General features: G+C 37.0%; 1 protein-coding gene across 2 annotated transcripts in view; it reads left to right on the top strand.

The window, feature by feature from the left end:
- The window catches only part of Dock11 (dedicator of cytokinesis 11), a 185,553-nt gene that overhangs the window by 112,049 nt on the left and 54,439 nt on the right, over nt 1–19,065 (top strand). Inside the window, exons 28-36 of one of the 2 annotated variants that reach the window (XM_027431983.2) lie at nt 1,977–2,123; nt 3,064–3,147; nt 4,266–4,377; nt 4,868–4,906; nt 6,554–6,732; nt 8,551–8,667; nt 10,652–10,727; nt 11,282–11,391; nt 13,675–13,786. In XM_027431983.2, coding sequence (XP_027287784.1) covers nt 1,977–2,123; nt 3,064–3,147; nt 4,266–4,377; nt 4,868–4,906; nt 6,554–6,732; nt 8,551–8,667; nt 10,652–10,727; nt 11,282–11,391; nt 13,675–13,786 — 976 coding nt within the window. The remainder of the gene's footprint in view (nt 1–1,976; nt 2,124–3,063; nt 3,148–4,265; nt 4,378–4,867; nt 4,907–6,553; nt 6,733–8,550; nt 8,668–10,651; nt 10,728–11,281; nt 11,392–13,674; nt 13,787–19,065) is intronic. The other variant, XM_027431984.2, reaches the window with a different exon arrangement.

Below are 19,065 nucleotides of genomic sequence, written 5' to 3'. Positions count from 1 at the left end.
AGGAAGTAAGTATGTTTCAGATAGCCCATGGTCCAGGCTGGTCTGAAATCCATGCTCAGCCTCTTAAGTGCTTGGATTATAGAGCTGAGCTACCACTTTAGGCTTATTTTAATTGATAAATGGTAATTTTACACACTTATAAGAAAAACATGTAACATATATAAAGATAACTTTACACATAGCAGTAATATATAAATCCCCTTTTATTCTAAACGATTCTTGCCCTTAACTTTTCCAATGTTATTTATAGAAACAATGGGTGTTTTGCATAAATCTGTTTAATATGCAGCATCTCCTATGTAGGTAGAAATAATAACTATAGTAACATCCTACAGTCATTTATATACAGAAGGCATTGCCTTTGAAGTTTTGCATTTCTTTTTATTTTATTTTATTTTTCTCCATTTTTATTTAAATTAGAAACAAGATTGTTTTACATGTCAATCCTAGTTCCCTCTCCCTCCCCTCTTCCCTTGCCCCCCACTAATGCCCTACCTATCCCAAATCATTTCTGCTCCCCAGGGAGAGTAAGGCCTTCCATGGGGGGGTCTTCTAAGTCTGTCATATTTTGCGATTTAAAAATGTCAGTGTTGTGGAGCTGGAGAGATGGCTTAGTACTTGCTAGTCTTTCAGAGGACCCAAGTGTGGTTCCTAGTGCCCATGCCAGGCAACTCCAAACCACCTGTCACTCCAACTTCAGAGGATATGACACACTCTTTGGCCTCTGCAAGCACCCTACACACATACACACATATAAGTACAACAAAATATTTTGTAAAAATAAAAGCTTGTTGAAAAGATTCAACTAGAAAAACTAGCAAATCAGACATATTCCTTCTATTAGAAAGGAATAAAGTATATATTAAATTTGAAAAGAACTTTATGCAATTAGATATAGTTCTGAAATGTGGTATGTACATTTATTTGTTTTTTGTATTTTAATCTTCTTCCTCTTCATCATCATCGTTGTTGTTACATGTGTATGATGTATGGGTGGGACCCCATGTGAGCTACAGTGCATGTGTGGAACCCACTACATGTGGGTTCTATATGTCAAACTCAGATCACCAGGTCTGCAGAGCGAGCATTTTACCACCGAGAAGCCTCACAGGCCCCTCTCAGGAGCAAGTATTTTACCACCGAGCAGTGTCACAGACCACTCTTATTTGTTTTTCAGTTTTGTTTTAAGGATCCATGTTGAGAACTCCCGATCTGAAATGCTTAGAACCAGAAAGGTTTCAGATTTTTTCAAAGTTTGGACTATTTACATATACATAATGAGATAGGCATCTTTGGTACAGGATACATGTCTAAACCTGAGGCTCATTCGGGTGTCACGAATACTTTATACACATAGCCTGAAGATAATTTTATGTTTTCTTTTATATTTGCACCTGTGTTTTGACTTCAACCAGTCACATAACATCGGGTGTGGAATTTTCCACTGGTAGTGTCGAGTCAAGTCTCGAAAAATTTCAGGTTTAAGAGCTCTTCAGATTTGAGATTTTTCAATTAGAAACACCCAACCCATACAAAGACGTCTTCATTATAGAAATCATAATGTCCAGGCGTTTGAAATAAAATAAAAATCCATCTCTTAGAACTTTCATGGAGTAAGTTGACTGAAACTGTGACACATGCTTATATCCGTGTTCCAGAAAAAAATAAAATAAAATAAAAAGCAGAGATGTGCCTGCATCCCAGGAGTGGGGATTCCAGAGTTGGGCTGTAGTAACCCATACTCTGCCTAATCATAACTTGAGGCACTTATGCTATTGGAGACTCCTGTAGTTCCTATAAGGTTAGGGTCAAGAACAAAGCATACTCTGAACAACTTATGCAGTCATTTTCAGTTGAGAGAAAAGTTATACTTGAGTTGGAAGCCACTTCCATGATGGCACATATTTAAACATAAAATGGCAGTTGCTTTACTTGGACCTTTTCAAACTGTGACTCTTTTTCTGTCTGTATGGAAGCTTCCCAGGGGCCAGAGATTTCCTGAGGCTTATCATCATGTCCTACATTCGCTCCTTCTTGCAATAATTCCCCATGTGACCATTCGCTATGCAGAGATTCCTGATGAGTCCCGAAATGTCAATTATAGCCTGGCCAGCTTCCTAAAGGTGAGTTAAAGGCAACCAGAGCATGTTGAAGATACCTCTGCCTCCTGAGTGCTGGGGTTAAAGGCGTGCACCACCACTGGTTGGATTAAATACATTTTAAATAGATTACTGTTAAGTGGGGCAGTCGTTGTCCCACCAGTCTTCATCATATCCCTCACATTGTTATGCATATAAATTACTTTTCTAGTCTAATTGGCTTTTGGGTTTGTGACTTTCTCTGTGGTGTGTGTGTGTGTGTGTGTGTGTGTGTGTGTGTGTGCCCGCCCTAAGTCTGGAGCAGCATATCTCTCAGTTACTTCCATATTCCTTTGCAACAGTGTCTCCCACTGAACCTGGAGCAAGCTAGGCTGGCATTCCTTTTTTGTTTTGTTTTGTTTTGTTTTTGTTTTGTTTTTCGAGACAGGGTTTCTCTGTGTAGCTTTGGGGCCTGTCCTGGCACTCGCTCTGGAGACCAGGCTGGCTTCGAACTCACAGAGATCTGCCTGCCTCTGCCTCCCGTGTACTGGGATTAAAGGCACTGAACCATTTCTCACACCCAAAGTTTTCAGCTTTTGAACTAAAGGTACCCGTTTGCTGTTGTCATCACGGGGTAATGCATATACATAAAAATTGTTAGCTTAGCTTAGTGAGGTTCTTTTGTTTGAGAGATGTCAGAAATCCCTAAATTTACAAAAGATGCTAATTTTTTACTTTTTGTTATATGTGGGTATGTATTTATGTGTGTATCTTACTTTGAAAATTACACAGGTGAGGCCTTTAAGTCTTGATTCCATTGTTAATTTGCTTTTTTTCTTTAAGGTCATCCAAAACTCTGATAGCTATTCTCATATTGTCTGTAAAAATGCTATGCCCTTTGTGTAGAGGAAATTTTAAAATTATTTAAAGTTATGCTAAGAGACTCTTCGATTACATAACTAACCTTCCCTCTTTGTTTTAATAGCGCTGCTTGACGTTAATGGATAGAGGATTTGTTTTCAATTTGATAAATGACTATATATCGGGATTTAGCCCCAAAGATCCTAAGGTAAGTTCTAAGGACACAGTTGTAGTAGATATTGGACATTACAGCATGAGGTCAAAGGTGACAGTTATATTCTCTTCTGATGGATTCAGAACTGCTCTTTTCATTTGTACTTTGAGTATTGTCAAAAGCAAGGGCCATTGAATAGTGTTTGGAGGGGTCCCCAAGACCACCCACAGATTCAACAATTTCCTAAACAGGATTCAATATATAGTAGTAATTCTGACAAGCATTCATTGGAGCGATAGGATATGGATACACAGCAGGATTAAGAAAGGAAAAGATGTTGGGTGGTGGTGGTGCACGCCTTGAATCCCAGCACTGGGGAGGCAGAGACTGTCGGATCTCTGTGAGTTCGAGGCCAGCCTGGTCTACAGAGTGAGATTCAGGACAGGCTCTAAAGCCACACAGAGAAACCCTGTCTTAAAGAAACCAAAAAGAAAGAGAGAGAGAGAGAGAGAGAGAGAGAGAGAGAGAGAGAGAGAGAGAGAGAGAGAGAGAGAGAGAAGGGAAGACATCAAGTGTAGTCTTGGTGATGCCCGTGTAAGCCTCCCATGCTTTCTTCCTCTTGTGAAGGCACACTGTCAACCTCTCTACTCTCTACTATGGCCAGGGGATGGTCTTGCCATTTCCCTGAGCCTGACTCAGCGAAGGCTGTTTCATTCTTACGGGTCACAGTCACAGGGATCTTTGACATGCCTGTGCTCATGCCATGAATGTTCATACATACAGGAGTATACTCACGTCCCACAGTTCTTACTGGAGAACTGGTTTTGTCTTGAAGCAGAACAAAACTCTAGACTCTCAGAAAGGAAAGCAAAACAGGTGTTCACCATAAATCACATTGTTTGTACAAAGGGCCTAGCACACTGGCACCAAGAACATAACCTTATCACATAGGGAACATGTTAAAATCCCTTTTCTCAGATGCCAGCCAGAATCAGTGTTGCAACAGGCCCTTAAAATTCACCATTCTTGCACTGGTTCTGTTAACCCTTTCCTGTGCAGATTGCACCTGCAAGTATACTTTGAAAGACACTTAACGTTGGGAAATTAAAGATATTTTCTCAATCATCAAAGAAATGCCTATGAAATGAGATGATATATAATTTACCATTTAGGTTCTTGCCGAATACAAGTTTGAATTTCTCCAAACAATCTGCAATCATGAACATTACATTCCTCTGAACTTGCCAATGGCATTTGCAAAACCTAAGCTACAGAGAGTTCAAGGTATGTATTTGTATATTCCATTATTTGGAATTGTTTTCCCTTTTGGGATAGCACTAGTATAGCTTAATGTTTTCTGATAAGACCAGTTAACTTGAAGGTAACTTGAGAATCGTTGCTATCTGAAGAGAGGCTCATTAATGGCATTCTGCATTTCCTTCATTTTATCAGTGGCAATAGTCTTAGCATGGAAAAAAAATGAATATGTTACATATATTGTTGTTAACACACAGATGTCAGACACTAGTAAAATTTTCTATAATAATAGCATATTGAAATTTAAGACTAAATGAAAAGTATGTGAATGTATTTCAGTTGAAAGCATCAAAAATAAATATAAAATGTAAAATGATAACTCATATGTACTAAATTTATGAAATGCCTCAGTTTTAATCTCCATTGCTAATTTTATTGAATGCTTCTTTGTTGTGTAGCACTATTCTTATGTTATTATGTTTTTTATTTGTCCCTTTTCTTTTCATATATTAATTAGATTTTTTTTCATTTGCGGTGGACCGTTTGACTTCAGTAGGTAGGTTTAACTCGGTTCACTCTAAAGTAGTATGCTGTGTTTAAACACAATTGATTTGATGAATGGCCAAGATGAATGGGGGCTTTGTTTGCTTTTCAAATCCTCCCTAGCCAAAGTGAGCCTTTAATTTCTTGTTCCCAAAAATCTTAAAGGCAATTGCTTGTTAGTCTTAAAATAAGCTTCAGTGTCATCTGGAGTCCAGTTTCCCTTAGAAAGCAAGTTCCTCTGCTGCAATGCAGCTTGGGGACAAGGGATGGGCTGAGTATCTGTTTTAAGTGTTTGTCACTTCTCTCAGGCTTGCTGCTTTCTCTGTCACCCTGTTGAATGGCTACTAGGTCACAGTCTTGAAGGTTTGGTTGAAAACACCAAATTGGATTTATTCAAGTCACTGAAGCAAAAAATCAATTGTCATTTGCAAATCTACCCAGATAAGTCCACCTTGGTTATTCAATGCTATCCTTGTATCTAGAAAGTGATTGGAATTGACAAGAGCATGACAATGCAGGAGAGTCATACGCTTGGTCTTTAGGGAGTCTCTACTCAGGGCTAGTGGTTGTAGAAGTGGTGAAATTATAGCCAGTAAAACTGGAGAAACATTTCAAGACCATAGTACCACTGTCTAACCACCCAATGACTAAGTTGAGAGCATTTGTGGTTCACAGAACCACCCCCCATATTTTTGATAGTGATGAGGAAGTTATGGAAAAGGAGTGGGCAGGGTATCAGGATTTAGAATTAAATTGGACAATTTGTAACAGTTCAAGATCCAAACTGGATATACTGCTTTGTATTAAATTCTGAATTGACCAAAAGAAAAAAAAGAAATGAAAGGCATTTTCTTCAGCTTTTTTGCCTTTTTAAAAATAGATGAAAATATAATCTACTACAGAAATTACTAAATTTGATCCCAGCCTCCTTTGAGTTATTGTAAGGCAAATCTCAACCATAGAATTAATGTGTAGGATTTAATGGAAATCAAAAGATCGAAAAAGGAGTGAAAGGTGCAGTTTGCAGTGGTGATTTTATGAAATGGAAGATCTGTATTTATGTGATGATGAATTGATGTGAGGTGTGATGATGAATTGATGTGAGGTGTGGTGGCTTTTTGTGTTCTCATTGTATCTACTATGAATATTCGGGCCAAATGTAATGATTACTGCAACAATCAGTACTATTGTTGGGATGGTGAAGTTGTCTAGTTTGTCTTCTTTCCCACTTTATAAATATAAATGGGTAAGGAAGTCAATCATTATTCCAGAAAGTTGAGCCTAGAGTTGAAATGAAATCTCTTCAAGATATAAGGAAATGTGTTAAAAGATTACAAAATATAGAATTACCTCATTCTAGGCTCTGTTGTAAGAGTACTAAGACTTGGAATAATTTAGGGGAGAAAGTATCTTCATGATTTTTTTGCTGACTGAAATAATCATTAAAACAATCATTTATCCCTAATTAGGAGTCCTTATTTAGTAAAAATTTTGCATGCTCATTCTATACTGCAGATGAATTGCTCAGATTGATTAATGATAATAAGTATAGTTCTTGCTAGCATGACCACATGTGATTAAATGATGATTACAGTATTTTAATTGTCTAATAATAAATTTTGTGTTTTTATTAAAAGTTACACATTTTATTGTACTGCAGATTCCAATCTTGAATACAGTTTATCAGATGAGTATTGCAAGCATCACTTCTTGGTTGGTCTGCTTCTACGGGAAACCGCCATTGCTCTGCAAGACAATTATGAGATCAGATATACAGCTATCTCTGTCATAAAGAACCTTTTGATTAAACATGCCTTTGATACTAGATACCAGCACAAGGTAAGGATGTCTATACAATTCTTGGGAACACACTATGAAAATTTTCCTAAGATTTTTCATTCAAGATGATGTTTACAGTGGGGAACAAAGTATGAATATTAATGAAAAGGTATTTTTATGAATAATATTTTTCCCATTTCAGGCCATTAAAATGTTTTAAATACCATGCAATACCTTGAAGAAAAACATTTTCCCAAATCATTTTTTAATATTTTGATCCTGGATAGGGAACAAGCCACTATCCTGCATGATGGAGTGAACATATTCTGTACCACGGTTTCTCAGTATAGCCTTGGTTGTCCTGAAACTAGCTCCATAGATCAGGCTGGCCTTGAACTCGCAGAGATCTGCCTGCCTCTGCCTCCTGAATGCTAGGATTAAAGGTGTACACCCCTGCTGCTGGCTCAAACCATATTTTTGAATTAGCATATATAAATATCTATGTTCATGTGACAATGAAATGAGATTAGGTTGCTTTGTGTATTTTTCTTATATTTAGTATAAATATTTGGGCCAATAAAACTCTCTCATGATTTGCTAAATAAACTAATTAGATTTTTGAAAAGCCCCACAGGGACTGGAGAGATGGGTCAGGAGTTAAGACTGCTTGTTTCTCTTGTAAATGGTTATAGTTTGGTTCCCAATACCTACTCTGGCAGCTTAAAACCACCTGTAATTTCAGTGTCAGGGGGAATCCCACACTTCTAGCCTCCGAGGGCATCTGTGTTCTCATAGACACACACATACACACACATATAAAACATCATATAGAGTTGTACCATGAATATCCTGTCAAATACTTTAATGTCCTTAAATATATACACATATCCCTAAATTAATATGATATTGATATTTGTTTAATAAGACATGTTAAGCATATCATGTATAAAATATATAATATGAAAGTTTTTTATACTAAAAAGATGTTATGATAGTATTTTACTGCCAGTAGTCATGGATGTGGCTGTAAATATTACATACATTTAACACTGTTTTTGTGTGACCATAGATCTGGTTGCTGTCTGCTACTACTTTAAATATGTATTTAAATGTCATTAACATTGCAATTTAAGGGCATGGAAAATTAAACTACAAATTGAATGGATTTGGATTAACCCTAAGTTATTTCTCTGGTATTGAGTAACTCAACGAAATATAATATTTCATGTTTGATAATACATCCTTTAATTTTTTAATTGTTTTTTATTAAAATTTTTTTCATTTCACATACCAACCCCAGTTCCTCCTTCCTCCCCTTCTCCCACCTCCCTGCCTCCCTCCTTCCCACTCCGCATCCACTCCTCAGAGAAAGAGAAAAAATATGATATAATTTGTTATTATAATTAATTTGAAAAGCTAATTTACAGGTGGATTTGTTTCTACAATTTTTCATCTGTTGTGTTTTTTAGTTGCCAAGATTTTTTTATTTGGAAATATTGCCAGTTGTTTTTTCATGATTTCTGTCTGAAAGTAAATTGATTCCTTCATTTTATGATAGAAATTATTTTATTGTAGTTTGTGGTATCTTTGCCAAATTATAAATAACACAAATACTGATGTTGCAAACAACCTTTTCCTTTATGTGGTCATGTTTGAAAGCTGTCACTGGACTTTGTATTATGAATAACTCCAAACAGCAACAAAGTTCTTAGATAATTACTTATAAGACTCATGCCTGTAAATTTTGTAGCCATTTGCTCACTTTTATTCCTTTAATCTGGTGTATGGGGCCAATTCCATATATTTGATATACATACATACATACATACATACATACATACATACATACATATTTATCAAAGTTTTGCCATTTTTCAGAACCAGCAGGCCAAAATAGCACAGTTGTACCTCCCATTTGTCGGACTGCTCTTGGAAAATATACAGCGACTGGCAGGCCGAGATACTTTGTATTCCTGTGCAGCCATGCCTAATTCTGTAAGTGTTAATGCATTTCTGTTTTGAGTTACATCATGTTTTACCCAATGCAATTTGAGGTCACCTGCTATATGATCTCCATTGTAAGCATTTCCTTTTTGGTGTGTTTTACATTTCTCCTGCTCTTCCTAGAGCAGTCCTTCTCAAACAGCAATGTGGGGATGTTTGGAACGAAGGTCTTAATTCAGTAGGCCCTAGGCTGAGATTCAGAGCTCATGTGTCTCAAAGCTTTGGCTGCCTCTGTCTAGTTCACAGGCTACATTTTGAATGACAAGGTCCAAAAGAATACCACAAATGCCCTGTTTCTATTTTGTTCTTTAAATTTTGCTGGTAATTGACACACTTCAGTGTTTTTATTCATCTGGAGAACAAGATGGAAGCATCTTCACTTCCAGAGCATCAGACACCAAGGGTTAAGATTCCTTCGCTTCTCCCTATCCTTGGCAGTCTCTACTTAGTATTTCTGGGCAAGTCCCTTTTAGTTTATTACAGTCGGGTAAGCTTTCTTTCTATTCTCCTTAGTGCCTTAATGCACTTAAAAGATGACTGGATTTCTGTTTGTCATATCAACCTTTGCTCTTGCAATGATTAAAATATTCCTCCCCAACCTTAGACCTAAAAGCGTTTCTGTTAATTGCTCCTAGTTTTGCCCTCTAGAGACCTGTAAAATATTTGTTTCCACCTTCATAATTTGTTTCCACATATGCCTTCTAAATTTTTCTCCAGGCCAAATACCTTTTGTCATTTGTTATTCCAAACCATTTATTTTCTTGGTTAATTCTTCTGGATACTCTCCCATTTGCCAGTGGTCCTATTAAAACAACGATGTCAGGCCAGGTACCAACACTTGAAAGGATAGGGCGAGATGATGCAAATTGGAGGCAAGCCTGGGCTGTAGAGAAAGATACTACCTCAAAAAATATGGTGCCCAAATTGTATGCTTTATACATGTTGACTCAGTGTAAATGGTAGCTTCTGTCCCTCTTCATGTTCTGAATGGTCCTAGATCATCTGTGTACTTTTCATAATCATTATCGTTGGGTCACAGGCTGAACTCTGCTTTACATATAATCTGGAAAAATGTTTTCCCTCTAAAATGCCCCTGCTAATTTTGAAAAACGCTCCTAAGTTCCTGAGAAAGAGCTTTTTAAAGATCAGTTAAGGACAGAATTTTATTTTCATTTTTTAATTATATGTTTATGCATGTGTCAGAGTGTGGGTTTGTGCATGAGTGCAGGTGCCTTTGGAGACCAGAAAAGAGTGTCAGATATCCTGGAGCTGGAGTTATGGGCAGTCAACATGGGTGCTGGGAACTGAATTCTGGTCAAGAGCAATTAGGCACTATTAATTGCTGAGCCATTGCTCCAGTTCCATTTGCTTGTTTTCTGAGACAGGGTCTCACTATTACTTTAGTCCAGGCTGACTTGGAACAATTATCCCGATTCAGTGTCCTGAGTGCTAGGGTTACTGGCATGCATCATCACCAGATAGAAAAGCCACTTTTTAAACTTGCCTAGTGGCTTTCTTGTATGTAACACTTGATTGTGTTAATGAGTGGCGTGTGGATGTAATCTCCGTGGGTATCACATTTGATCTTTCTTCACACATTAGTTCATGTTCATTCCACAATTTGATATTGATATTTGGAAATGTTTCACTATTTGTTATTTCCTTTGCAGTTCATATGCACTTGGAGACTTTTGTTACACTTCAACTTCTAGCATTGTCTCTGGTTCCAAGGAAGAGAACTGAACAATGTTTAGATTATACCAATTGCAGCCATCTAATTATATCACTTGGTCAGAGGTTATGATTACTACAGGATGCTAGCAGCCAATTTTTTTAACATGCCATTTAAATACTAATAGTACCTGATGTAACTTTCACAGTGACCTTTGTTTAAAATCAGGGTGTAATCTAATTCGGATCTCTTGTACTAGTTTAAAAATTGGTTAAATGACTCAGGCATCATAATCTGTTATAGGCATCCAGGGATGAGTTTCCATGTGGCTTTGTTTCACCTACAAACAGAGGGAGCCTGAGCACTGAAAAAGACACGGGTAAGTAAGCTCTTTAAAGATTATGCATCACATGAGTGTTTAGAAATGTACATCTACATTTTTTGAAATATTTCATGCTAAAACTACATAGTCTGGTCTTTCCTGAAGTTTAGTTAAAATATGACTCACACGTGCAGCCACATTTTCCAGTTTGTCTGAGCATGATCCAAATGGCTAAGTGTGGTGAAAAAAAGTAGAAGATAAAATAACAAAAACAAAAATAGTGGTTTCTTTTCCTCTTAACTTTCATCAATACTGGGTAGGACACTTCCTTTTCTAGGCTTGTTTCTTTACCTATAACATAGATAAGCTGTCCTGTGAATGCGTGGCTTTATTACATGACTTCCAAGGAATTGTAATACATAACAAATTGTTTTGAGAGAGGAAAATCACTTCACCTTTACTTGTTTTCCTGTGGTGTTTTGATATATGAATTTAACATTTTAAAAGACCAGATCCATTAACTGATTATATATATTTAAAATAATGTAGTACTTAGTTTTAAAATTAGATGCTTCTTCCTGTTGCTAACAAGAACTTGGTCTTCTTTCCAGCCTATGGGTCTTTTCAAAATGGTCATGGAATTAAGAGGGAGGATTCAAGAGGTTCCCTCCTCCCTGAAGGAGCAACAGGATTCCCTGATTCTAGCAACCCTGGTGAAAATGTAAGAACCTAAACATATAGGATAACCTGGTGACTAGGTTACCAAAATCTTTTAAAATAAACTTGCAGCTGTATTTTTTCCTATAGTCTATTTTGGATCTGTAAAATGCATCCCACATTCCTATCCCTGCCGCTGCTACGTGGATGTCTCTCCCCTCCCCCAACCTTAAGCATAGTTAGTATGAATTTTTTAGGAGTAATTTGAGACAAGGTTTTGCTACAAAGTTCAAGCATGCCTCAAGCTCCTTATGTTGCCCATACAAGCCTTGAACTCACAATCTCCTGCTTCCACCTCCAATTTACCGCTTTGAACTGGGGTCTTATTATGTTGCTCAGGCTGATCTCAGACTTCAGGACTTAAGCAATCTTCCTGTCTCATCCTCCTGAGTAATTGTAATGACAGGCAAATACCACAATGCCCAGTTTACCTGGTTAATACTGTTTATAGGGAGTAAGGCAATTGTCCTCAGGCAGTCGAACTCTGTCTTCTTTTTCTGTAGTTCACTGTAACCTAGAGGGGAGGTTCCAGTTTAAAATTTCTAAACTGCCTTGTATTTTAATCAAAACATATCAGCACAGAGATGATTCAGTCTTTCTTTTTTAAAAGTAACATTTTTATTAGTTAATTTTTTTCATTTATTTTACATACTGAACAGTTTCCACTCCTTGCTCTCATCCCATTCCCCCCTCCCATCTAACCCCCTATCCACTCCTCCATCTCTGTTTAGAAAGGGCCAGGCCTCCCATGGGAGTCAACAAAGCATGGCATATCAAGTTGAGGTAGGACCAAACTCCTCCCCCTGTATCAAGGCTGGGTGTGACATCCCAGCATGAGGAATAGGTTCAAAAAATAAAAATAACATTTAATTTGAGAGAAACTTTAGGTCCTCAAATTGATAGTCTCAGAGTCTCAGCATTACTCAAGGTCTTGAAGTCCTCTAACTGTTCTATTATATTGTTTTAAGCCTAACATTAAAATGTAAAATGTGTCTGCCCTGAGGCCAAAATACCACATTGTAGACAGTGGAGTTCTGTGACACTATGTAAAATCATATATTACTTAGAAGGATCTGTAAAATATTTTTTGAAATAATGAACTCCTATTCCAGTTTTTAAGTGAAACTGGGATTTTGACTTAAGCCAGCCACACCTGACCCCATGTTTAGAAATCAACAATTTTCCTACAATTTTGATGCATGTTCAGTGTGCGTCAGTCACCTGTGAGCTTAAACATTAATGGCTGCACCTCACCCTCAGAGGGTCAGTAGGTCTGAAACAGGGCCTGCTAATTTTCATTTCTAAGTCCCCCAGGTGGTGCCCCTTCTGCTGGTTGGGAAGCAACCCTTAAGACCCACTGGAATATACATCTTTGAGCCTTTGGGTAAATAGTAAATTATTCACACAGGTTCCTAGTTCACACTATTTTGAATTGTAATGATACCATCATAGATAAGGTCATATCAATTAAACAACTTACTAGTAGATAAATGGCTGACAAGCAGTCAGAACCGAGGTTTGTTTCACTCCAACTCAAAGTTCTTAGTAAGTCCCTACCATAGTTCTATGTATCCTAATAGCTCAGCTCAGAGTGCTGATTTATTAGCAAGGGTAAACTTTGTATTCTTGTTATTCTACTTATATAAAACCTCAAATAAACGAGATCTTGCCATTATTTGGTATTTAAACAGACCTCATTAAATAACAGGAACATCATTACTTTGATATAATTTGGAAATATTACCTGGCCCCCTGGTATTTTAATTATTGTATAATTAGCACATTTAAAATAGATTATTTGATGATGGGGGTTAGATATTAATACATTCTAAGTATTATTCAAATTTAAAAGTGTAGTTTTTAGGCAGCAATGGGGAATTACACTGAGGAACTTGCATATGATAGGCAAGGGATCTACTTCTGAGCTTTATCTCTAGCCCTAAAATGTTTATCATATTTTCCCATACCTTAACTCCCTCTTCCATGTAAAAGCAATTCTTGAAAGTTATATGTATTTTAAATTTCTGCTATCACAACACAAAGCATATGGGAGTAAAACCTAAATACATAATTAATGGGTATGTCTTTCTGAAGACCCCAAAGTCATTTCCAGTGATACTACTAGGTACTATAGCAATGAAGAAACAGACATTTATCTGTCAAATATGGCATAAAATTTGTATTTATAGTTTTCCCAAATAGGACATGTAGTTAAAAAATAATTGAGTTTAAGGCTGTGTAAAATTGCCACATTGTTCTTCTAAGTCTTCTCTCTTTTACCTCACAGACCCGGCAGAGTTCTTCAAGGAGTAGTGTATCCCAGTATAATCGTCTGGATCAGTATGAAATCAGAAACCTCCTGATGTGCTATTTATATATAGTAAAGATGATTTCTGAAGGTGAGAAATGAGCATATACAGCAGGAACTCTACTAGACATCCCCCCTCATAGGTTCAGGCCTGTAAAACTGAGAATATGCATATTACAAACAGATCTTTAAAGATGTAAGTCATAAAATATCCCTTAAGATGAACATTAAGGTTTCTGTGGATTTTAGTCTTTGATATAATTTTAAAATAACTTGATTAATGTCTAAAAATTATGCAACAATTTTAAAGGATTTTTATTCAAAGCATAAAATATGTTAAGTAGTTAATATAACAAGAAGGCAATAACCACAAGAAAAAGTTAACATTTTAGCTTTTATTTGACCCAGGATTTGAAAAACATAAAAACAGAAACAAAAAATACAGGGTTTTCTGAAGGTAGGGGATGCCACTATTGTCTCTGCAGCACCACTGGCATTGTCTGGAGTTAGTCACTGTCTCTGGAGCACCACTGGCATTGTCTGGAGTCAGCCACTGTCTCTGGAGCACCACTGGAGTTAGGCTGTCAGGCTGCTTCTCTTCTTGGAAAAGAATGGTATTACCTGCTAACAATACTAGTTTCTCTTTTAAACCTTGACTGTCAATAAACAAAGGATTAACTATATATTGTCAAAAGTTAAAATAAAATTACTTTCTCTCAGATGCCACATTTATTTATACAATTCTCACCCGCTGCTTCCATTTCTCAATATTTTGCTCAAAATGTATGCAAGTCTAAAGAACATAAAATCCACATAAGTGGGCATTATACAGTATACACAGGTAACATTGTAGATAACATTGTATTTCTCATAAATTTATACAATTAACAACAAAGTAAATGTAAACTAGGGGAGGTTCCAATGGTACAGCACATGGCTAGCTTATGTAAGACCCAGGGTTCAATTCCTAGCTCTAAAAAAAGAAAAAATTTCTCAGCACTGCAAAAATCAGTAAGTAAATTTAAAATAAATTCACCATAAACATGTAACTATTTTGTAATTAAAGTGTCTTTAATGTTTTATTTTGATTTTTTGATTATTTATTTATTTACTCATTTATTCATTGTTTTCTTTTGTGTTTGAAACACTCTCATTATGTAACCCTACATGGCCTCGAATTTGCTGTATAGGGCTATGCTTTGCCTCTCAAGTGCTGGGATTAAAGGCATGCACCCCCATGCCCTGCTTATTTTATTTTTTATGTGTATGTGTACCACATGTATGTTTGGTGCCTGCAGAGGTCAGGAGAGAGCATGAGATCCCCTGGAACTGGAGATACAGGTGGTTATAAGCCACCATGTGGGTGCTGGGAACTGAACGCAGGTCCTCTGCAAGAGCAACAAGTGTTCTCACCTGCTGAGTCATCTTTTCAGCCCCAATTTATGTATTTTTTGGGGACAGGGTCTTACTATTTACCCAAAGATAGCATCTCCTGATCTTCTTGCTTCAGCCTCCTTAGTGCTACAATCACAAGGGTACACACCACACTTGGTTGTTTTGTTTTTTTCCCCACCACACTTGGCTGTTTCATTTTTTCCTCCTGGTGTCAGATGACAAACCCAGGGCCTTGCACATGCATATGTGAGTGCTTCACTGTCAAGCCAAATACCTAGGTCATAATTTTGAATTTTTTTTTGTTACTAGAGACATGAACCCAGGACCTAGTACATGAGCTATATACACCCAGTCTATTTTTATCCATTTTATTAACTATCAGACACTTTATTTTGTGACACATAAACATTAAAACAGATTAGTCAGATGTGAATAACGAATTCTGTAGTATATCAATACAACAGTATGTTAATTTTTGTAGTCAAGGATGTTCTTGAATTCACAATTCTCTTGCCTATATTCCAAATGTTGAGACTAGAGACAATTGCTAGCATGCTCAACTATTTTTCATTTTAATTTTTTTTCTGATACTGGGGATGAAACCTCGGGCTGGGCACATGAGCTATACTCCCAAAATATCTTTACCAATTTTTAGTAAACATACTTTTTGTGATAGTACAAAATAATGTAAGTAATATGAATAATACAAATTATAAAAGTAATACCACAAATAAAATTATATAATACAAGTTATGCAAATAACAGATTATTAGGTAAGTTGATAGCCAATTAGCTGCAGAAATATTAATACCATTAGCCACATATAAATGGAAATATATTAATACAACTTAAAAATTTTATTTTGAATTTTTTTCTATTTGAGATGGAATCTCACCATTTTTGTTTAGCTTGGCCTGAAACTCACTATGTAGCACAGGCTAATCAGTCTCTTAAGGGGTGGGATTCTACCATTGATACCAAAAAACAATATAAATAAGTCTGCAATCTATTGAATTCAGAAATTTACAACTTAGTAGTAAACTGTCAAAATTAGATTGAAGCTCTGTGATGTGCCTCCATGTTATGGAAAAGAAGTTAAACAATTTTTAAAATCACAGGTTCATTTCAGGAAATAACAGATTACCTAACAACAACCACAACTCATGCTTTTGCCTTCCAACAAAGATAAAAAGTGGGAGAATATGGAAATTGATTGTGATGTTAATGGAGTTTCTTTATTAAAACCATGAATATTCTAAAACATTTCATCCCAATTATAATAGTTTTGTAATACTGAAAGAAATACTATATTGGTGGCTCTTGGAATGAAAAAAATTATGGTATGGGAATACTCTTGTGAGTATTCCCGTACCACTAATTCATCTGCTCATTTATTCCAAGAGCCAACAATAAAAATGATATCCAAGAGATATATGGGGAAAATGCAAAAGATAAATACTTTGGTATCTCTGAGCACAAAGAAAGTAAAAGGACAAAGAATAGGGGGAGAGGAGAGATACATTAGTTGCTGAATACTTCTCTCCTTCCAGTCCAGTGTACACACATACACACAGGCACAATCACCACATACTTTGCTAACCAGACAAGTCTGGATGCATGTTTTGATGCCACAGATAAAACCAAGACTTCTCTTTCTTATGAACATAATAGTTCTTCTTACAAATATAACTTTGCTTAGTCTGCCAAATATTTTGCCCATATTAATTAGGTTGTTTTTCCATTCTTGCTTTGCTATTTCAGAGAGGTCATTTTCAATAACTCATGTTATCTATATCAAATCTCTATCTTTTCATGTTTAAAGTCACCTGCATGTCATAAAGTCATACTTGTATTATTCTAAAAAATGTTTACTTCTGGATCTTTTTCAATAGGTTGGTTCTAGTGACCCTATCTTGTCCAGTAAATAGTATTTTCATTACTCTATATTCATTTATATATTGAGCTCTTACAAGTTCCTATCATTCAGATGTTCATAGCTTCTAAAATTTTGTTATAGCCTTAGTAAATTTAATGTAAATTTCTATTCTACTTGCATACAATTGTAGCTTTGAGGGACAGGGGTGTTCTAAAGAGTATCCTTCTCTGGCCTCTACATTTTACTAACAGCAATTCACTATTTTAGCGTCCTAAAGGGCATGTGTTAAAGAGTCATATTGCTTTAGTCATTATTAGTTTCATAGTCTGAATTTACAGTAACAGTAACAAGTTCCTTTCTATTTGCTGACTTTTCTTTTCAACATAGACCCTGAAGGGACACACTCGATTTTATTTTTATGTTTCTTTTCCGAAGGTCTTACATTTTCAGGTTCATCAGTATTGCTCTGAGGAGTTTCTCCCCTGGAAGGTAAAGGAGCAGTACTAGATTTCATTGAAATGTCATTTTTGTGACTGATACCAGAGAATGATAATCTCCTTTTCTGACTACATTTTGAAGTACAGTCCACAGGAAATCCCTGTGTACTACTTGGTTCATTTTTTTTTGTCAAAGGTGGCAATACTTTTTTAGGATTACAAGGCATACTTTCCTCTGAGGTTTCAGATACCATTATGATAGGTTCTCCAGAGGAAATGCTGGAAAGGCTCCAGGTAAAGGTATTTTTTTCCCATTTTTGTGTGCAGGTCTTTTCCTTTACTTCAAAAACACTAGAGACACTATTCACATCATCTTTCTTTGAAGCCTCCAATGTAGTTGTTAAAGAGTAAGCTGTACATGAGGGAAAGACATTGACCTCTTTGGAAAAATTATCGTCAACAGTGGGAGAATCCACAAAAGAGGTTTCTGGCACCTCGAAGATTCCCTCACTGCTTCCTGGAGTTGGATTATTACCTGGACTTGTTTCTACATTCAAATGATCTACAGATTTTTTCTGTTCGATATGTGGTTGCATGACTTGCCTAGGAAACAACTGTAGTGATTGGGGAGGCTCCTTTACTGTATAAACTTGTTTCTTTTTCATTTGAGCCCCATTGGTTACGTCATCATAATCACTATCAGAAAAACTCAAACGAACACGTGGCTGGTTTGCTTTTAGTTTTTCAGAAAGCTTTCTATTTTCTTCTTTTAATATGTTATTTTCTACAGTGAGCTCAGCAATCTTCACTAGATTTTTTTGTTGCATGTTACTAAATTCTTTCTGTAGCACATTCCTGTATGTTTCATTCATTAAACAGCGGTCACATAATTTAGGATCATAGGTGTCATGTATCGCTGTCCCTGGTTTATTCTTTGCTACTGGGCCATACCGCCTTCCCTCGGTCAACCTGGCTTTCCTCATATTGGTCAATTTCATTTGTAAACGGTGAAGCTCTTTATCGTGGATGTCTTTCAGCGCTAACCACGCCTTTTTAAAATCATCAGACACCAGATCGCTTACACTAAGCTTAGTTTTACCTGGCCCGGAGAATGTTTTACCACCTCCCCTATCTTCACTACTGCTACTGGCAGCCTGCATCTTCTCTCACTTATTGGGAACCAAGAGAGGAGGGTTAGGGCCAGGCGGCACCACTGACAGAATAGCGGGAAAACAGTCCGCTGAGAACTTGGCACCTGCTTGTGACCGGCAGTCGTCACTGACCAATGTGTAACTGTGGAGCTGCGGCCACTGGCTTGGCGGTGCCACGGACTAAATGGCAGAGGAGCCTCTGAGGGGAACACTAATACCTGCGGTCCTGCCCACGGAGGCGACAAACGCGCCTCACAGGCCTCACCCGGCTTGGCCCCGGCCTCCCCTTCACAGACCTGCCAAGGAGCTGCCTTAAGACTCAGTCCGGGGAAGCAGGTTCAGGACCAACAAAAAGGCACTGTTTCTTTTTCCTAGAAAGAAGCCAAAAGCTTAAAGAGGGGGAAAAAAAAAAAAAAAAAAAAAAAAAAGGTCAGCGCACAGGCGAGAAATGCCCACCGCCTTCTAAAATGGCACCACCGCCCTCTGAGGACAGGCGGGAAAGCCAGAAACA

The sequence above is a fragment of the Cricetulus griseus genome, chromosome X (genome assembly GCF_003668045.3).
Source record: "Cricetulus griseus strain 17A/GY chromosome X, alternate assembly CriGri-PICRH-1.0, whole genome shotgun sequence".
NCBI lineage: Eukaryota > Metazoa > Chordata > Mammalia > Rodentia > Cricetidae > Cricetulus > Cricetulus griseus.
The sequence above is the reverse complement of the archived record's forward strand: the minus strand, read 5'-3'. Positions and strand labels throughout refer to the sequence as shown.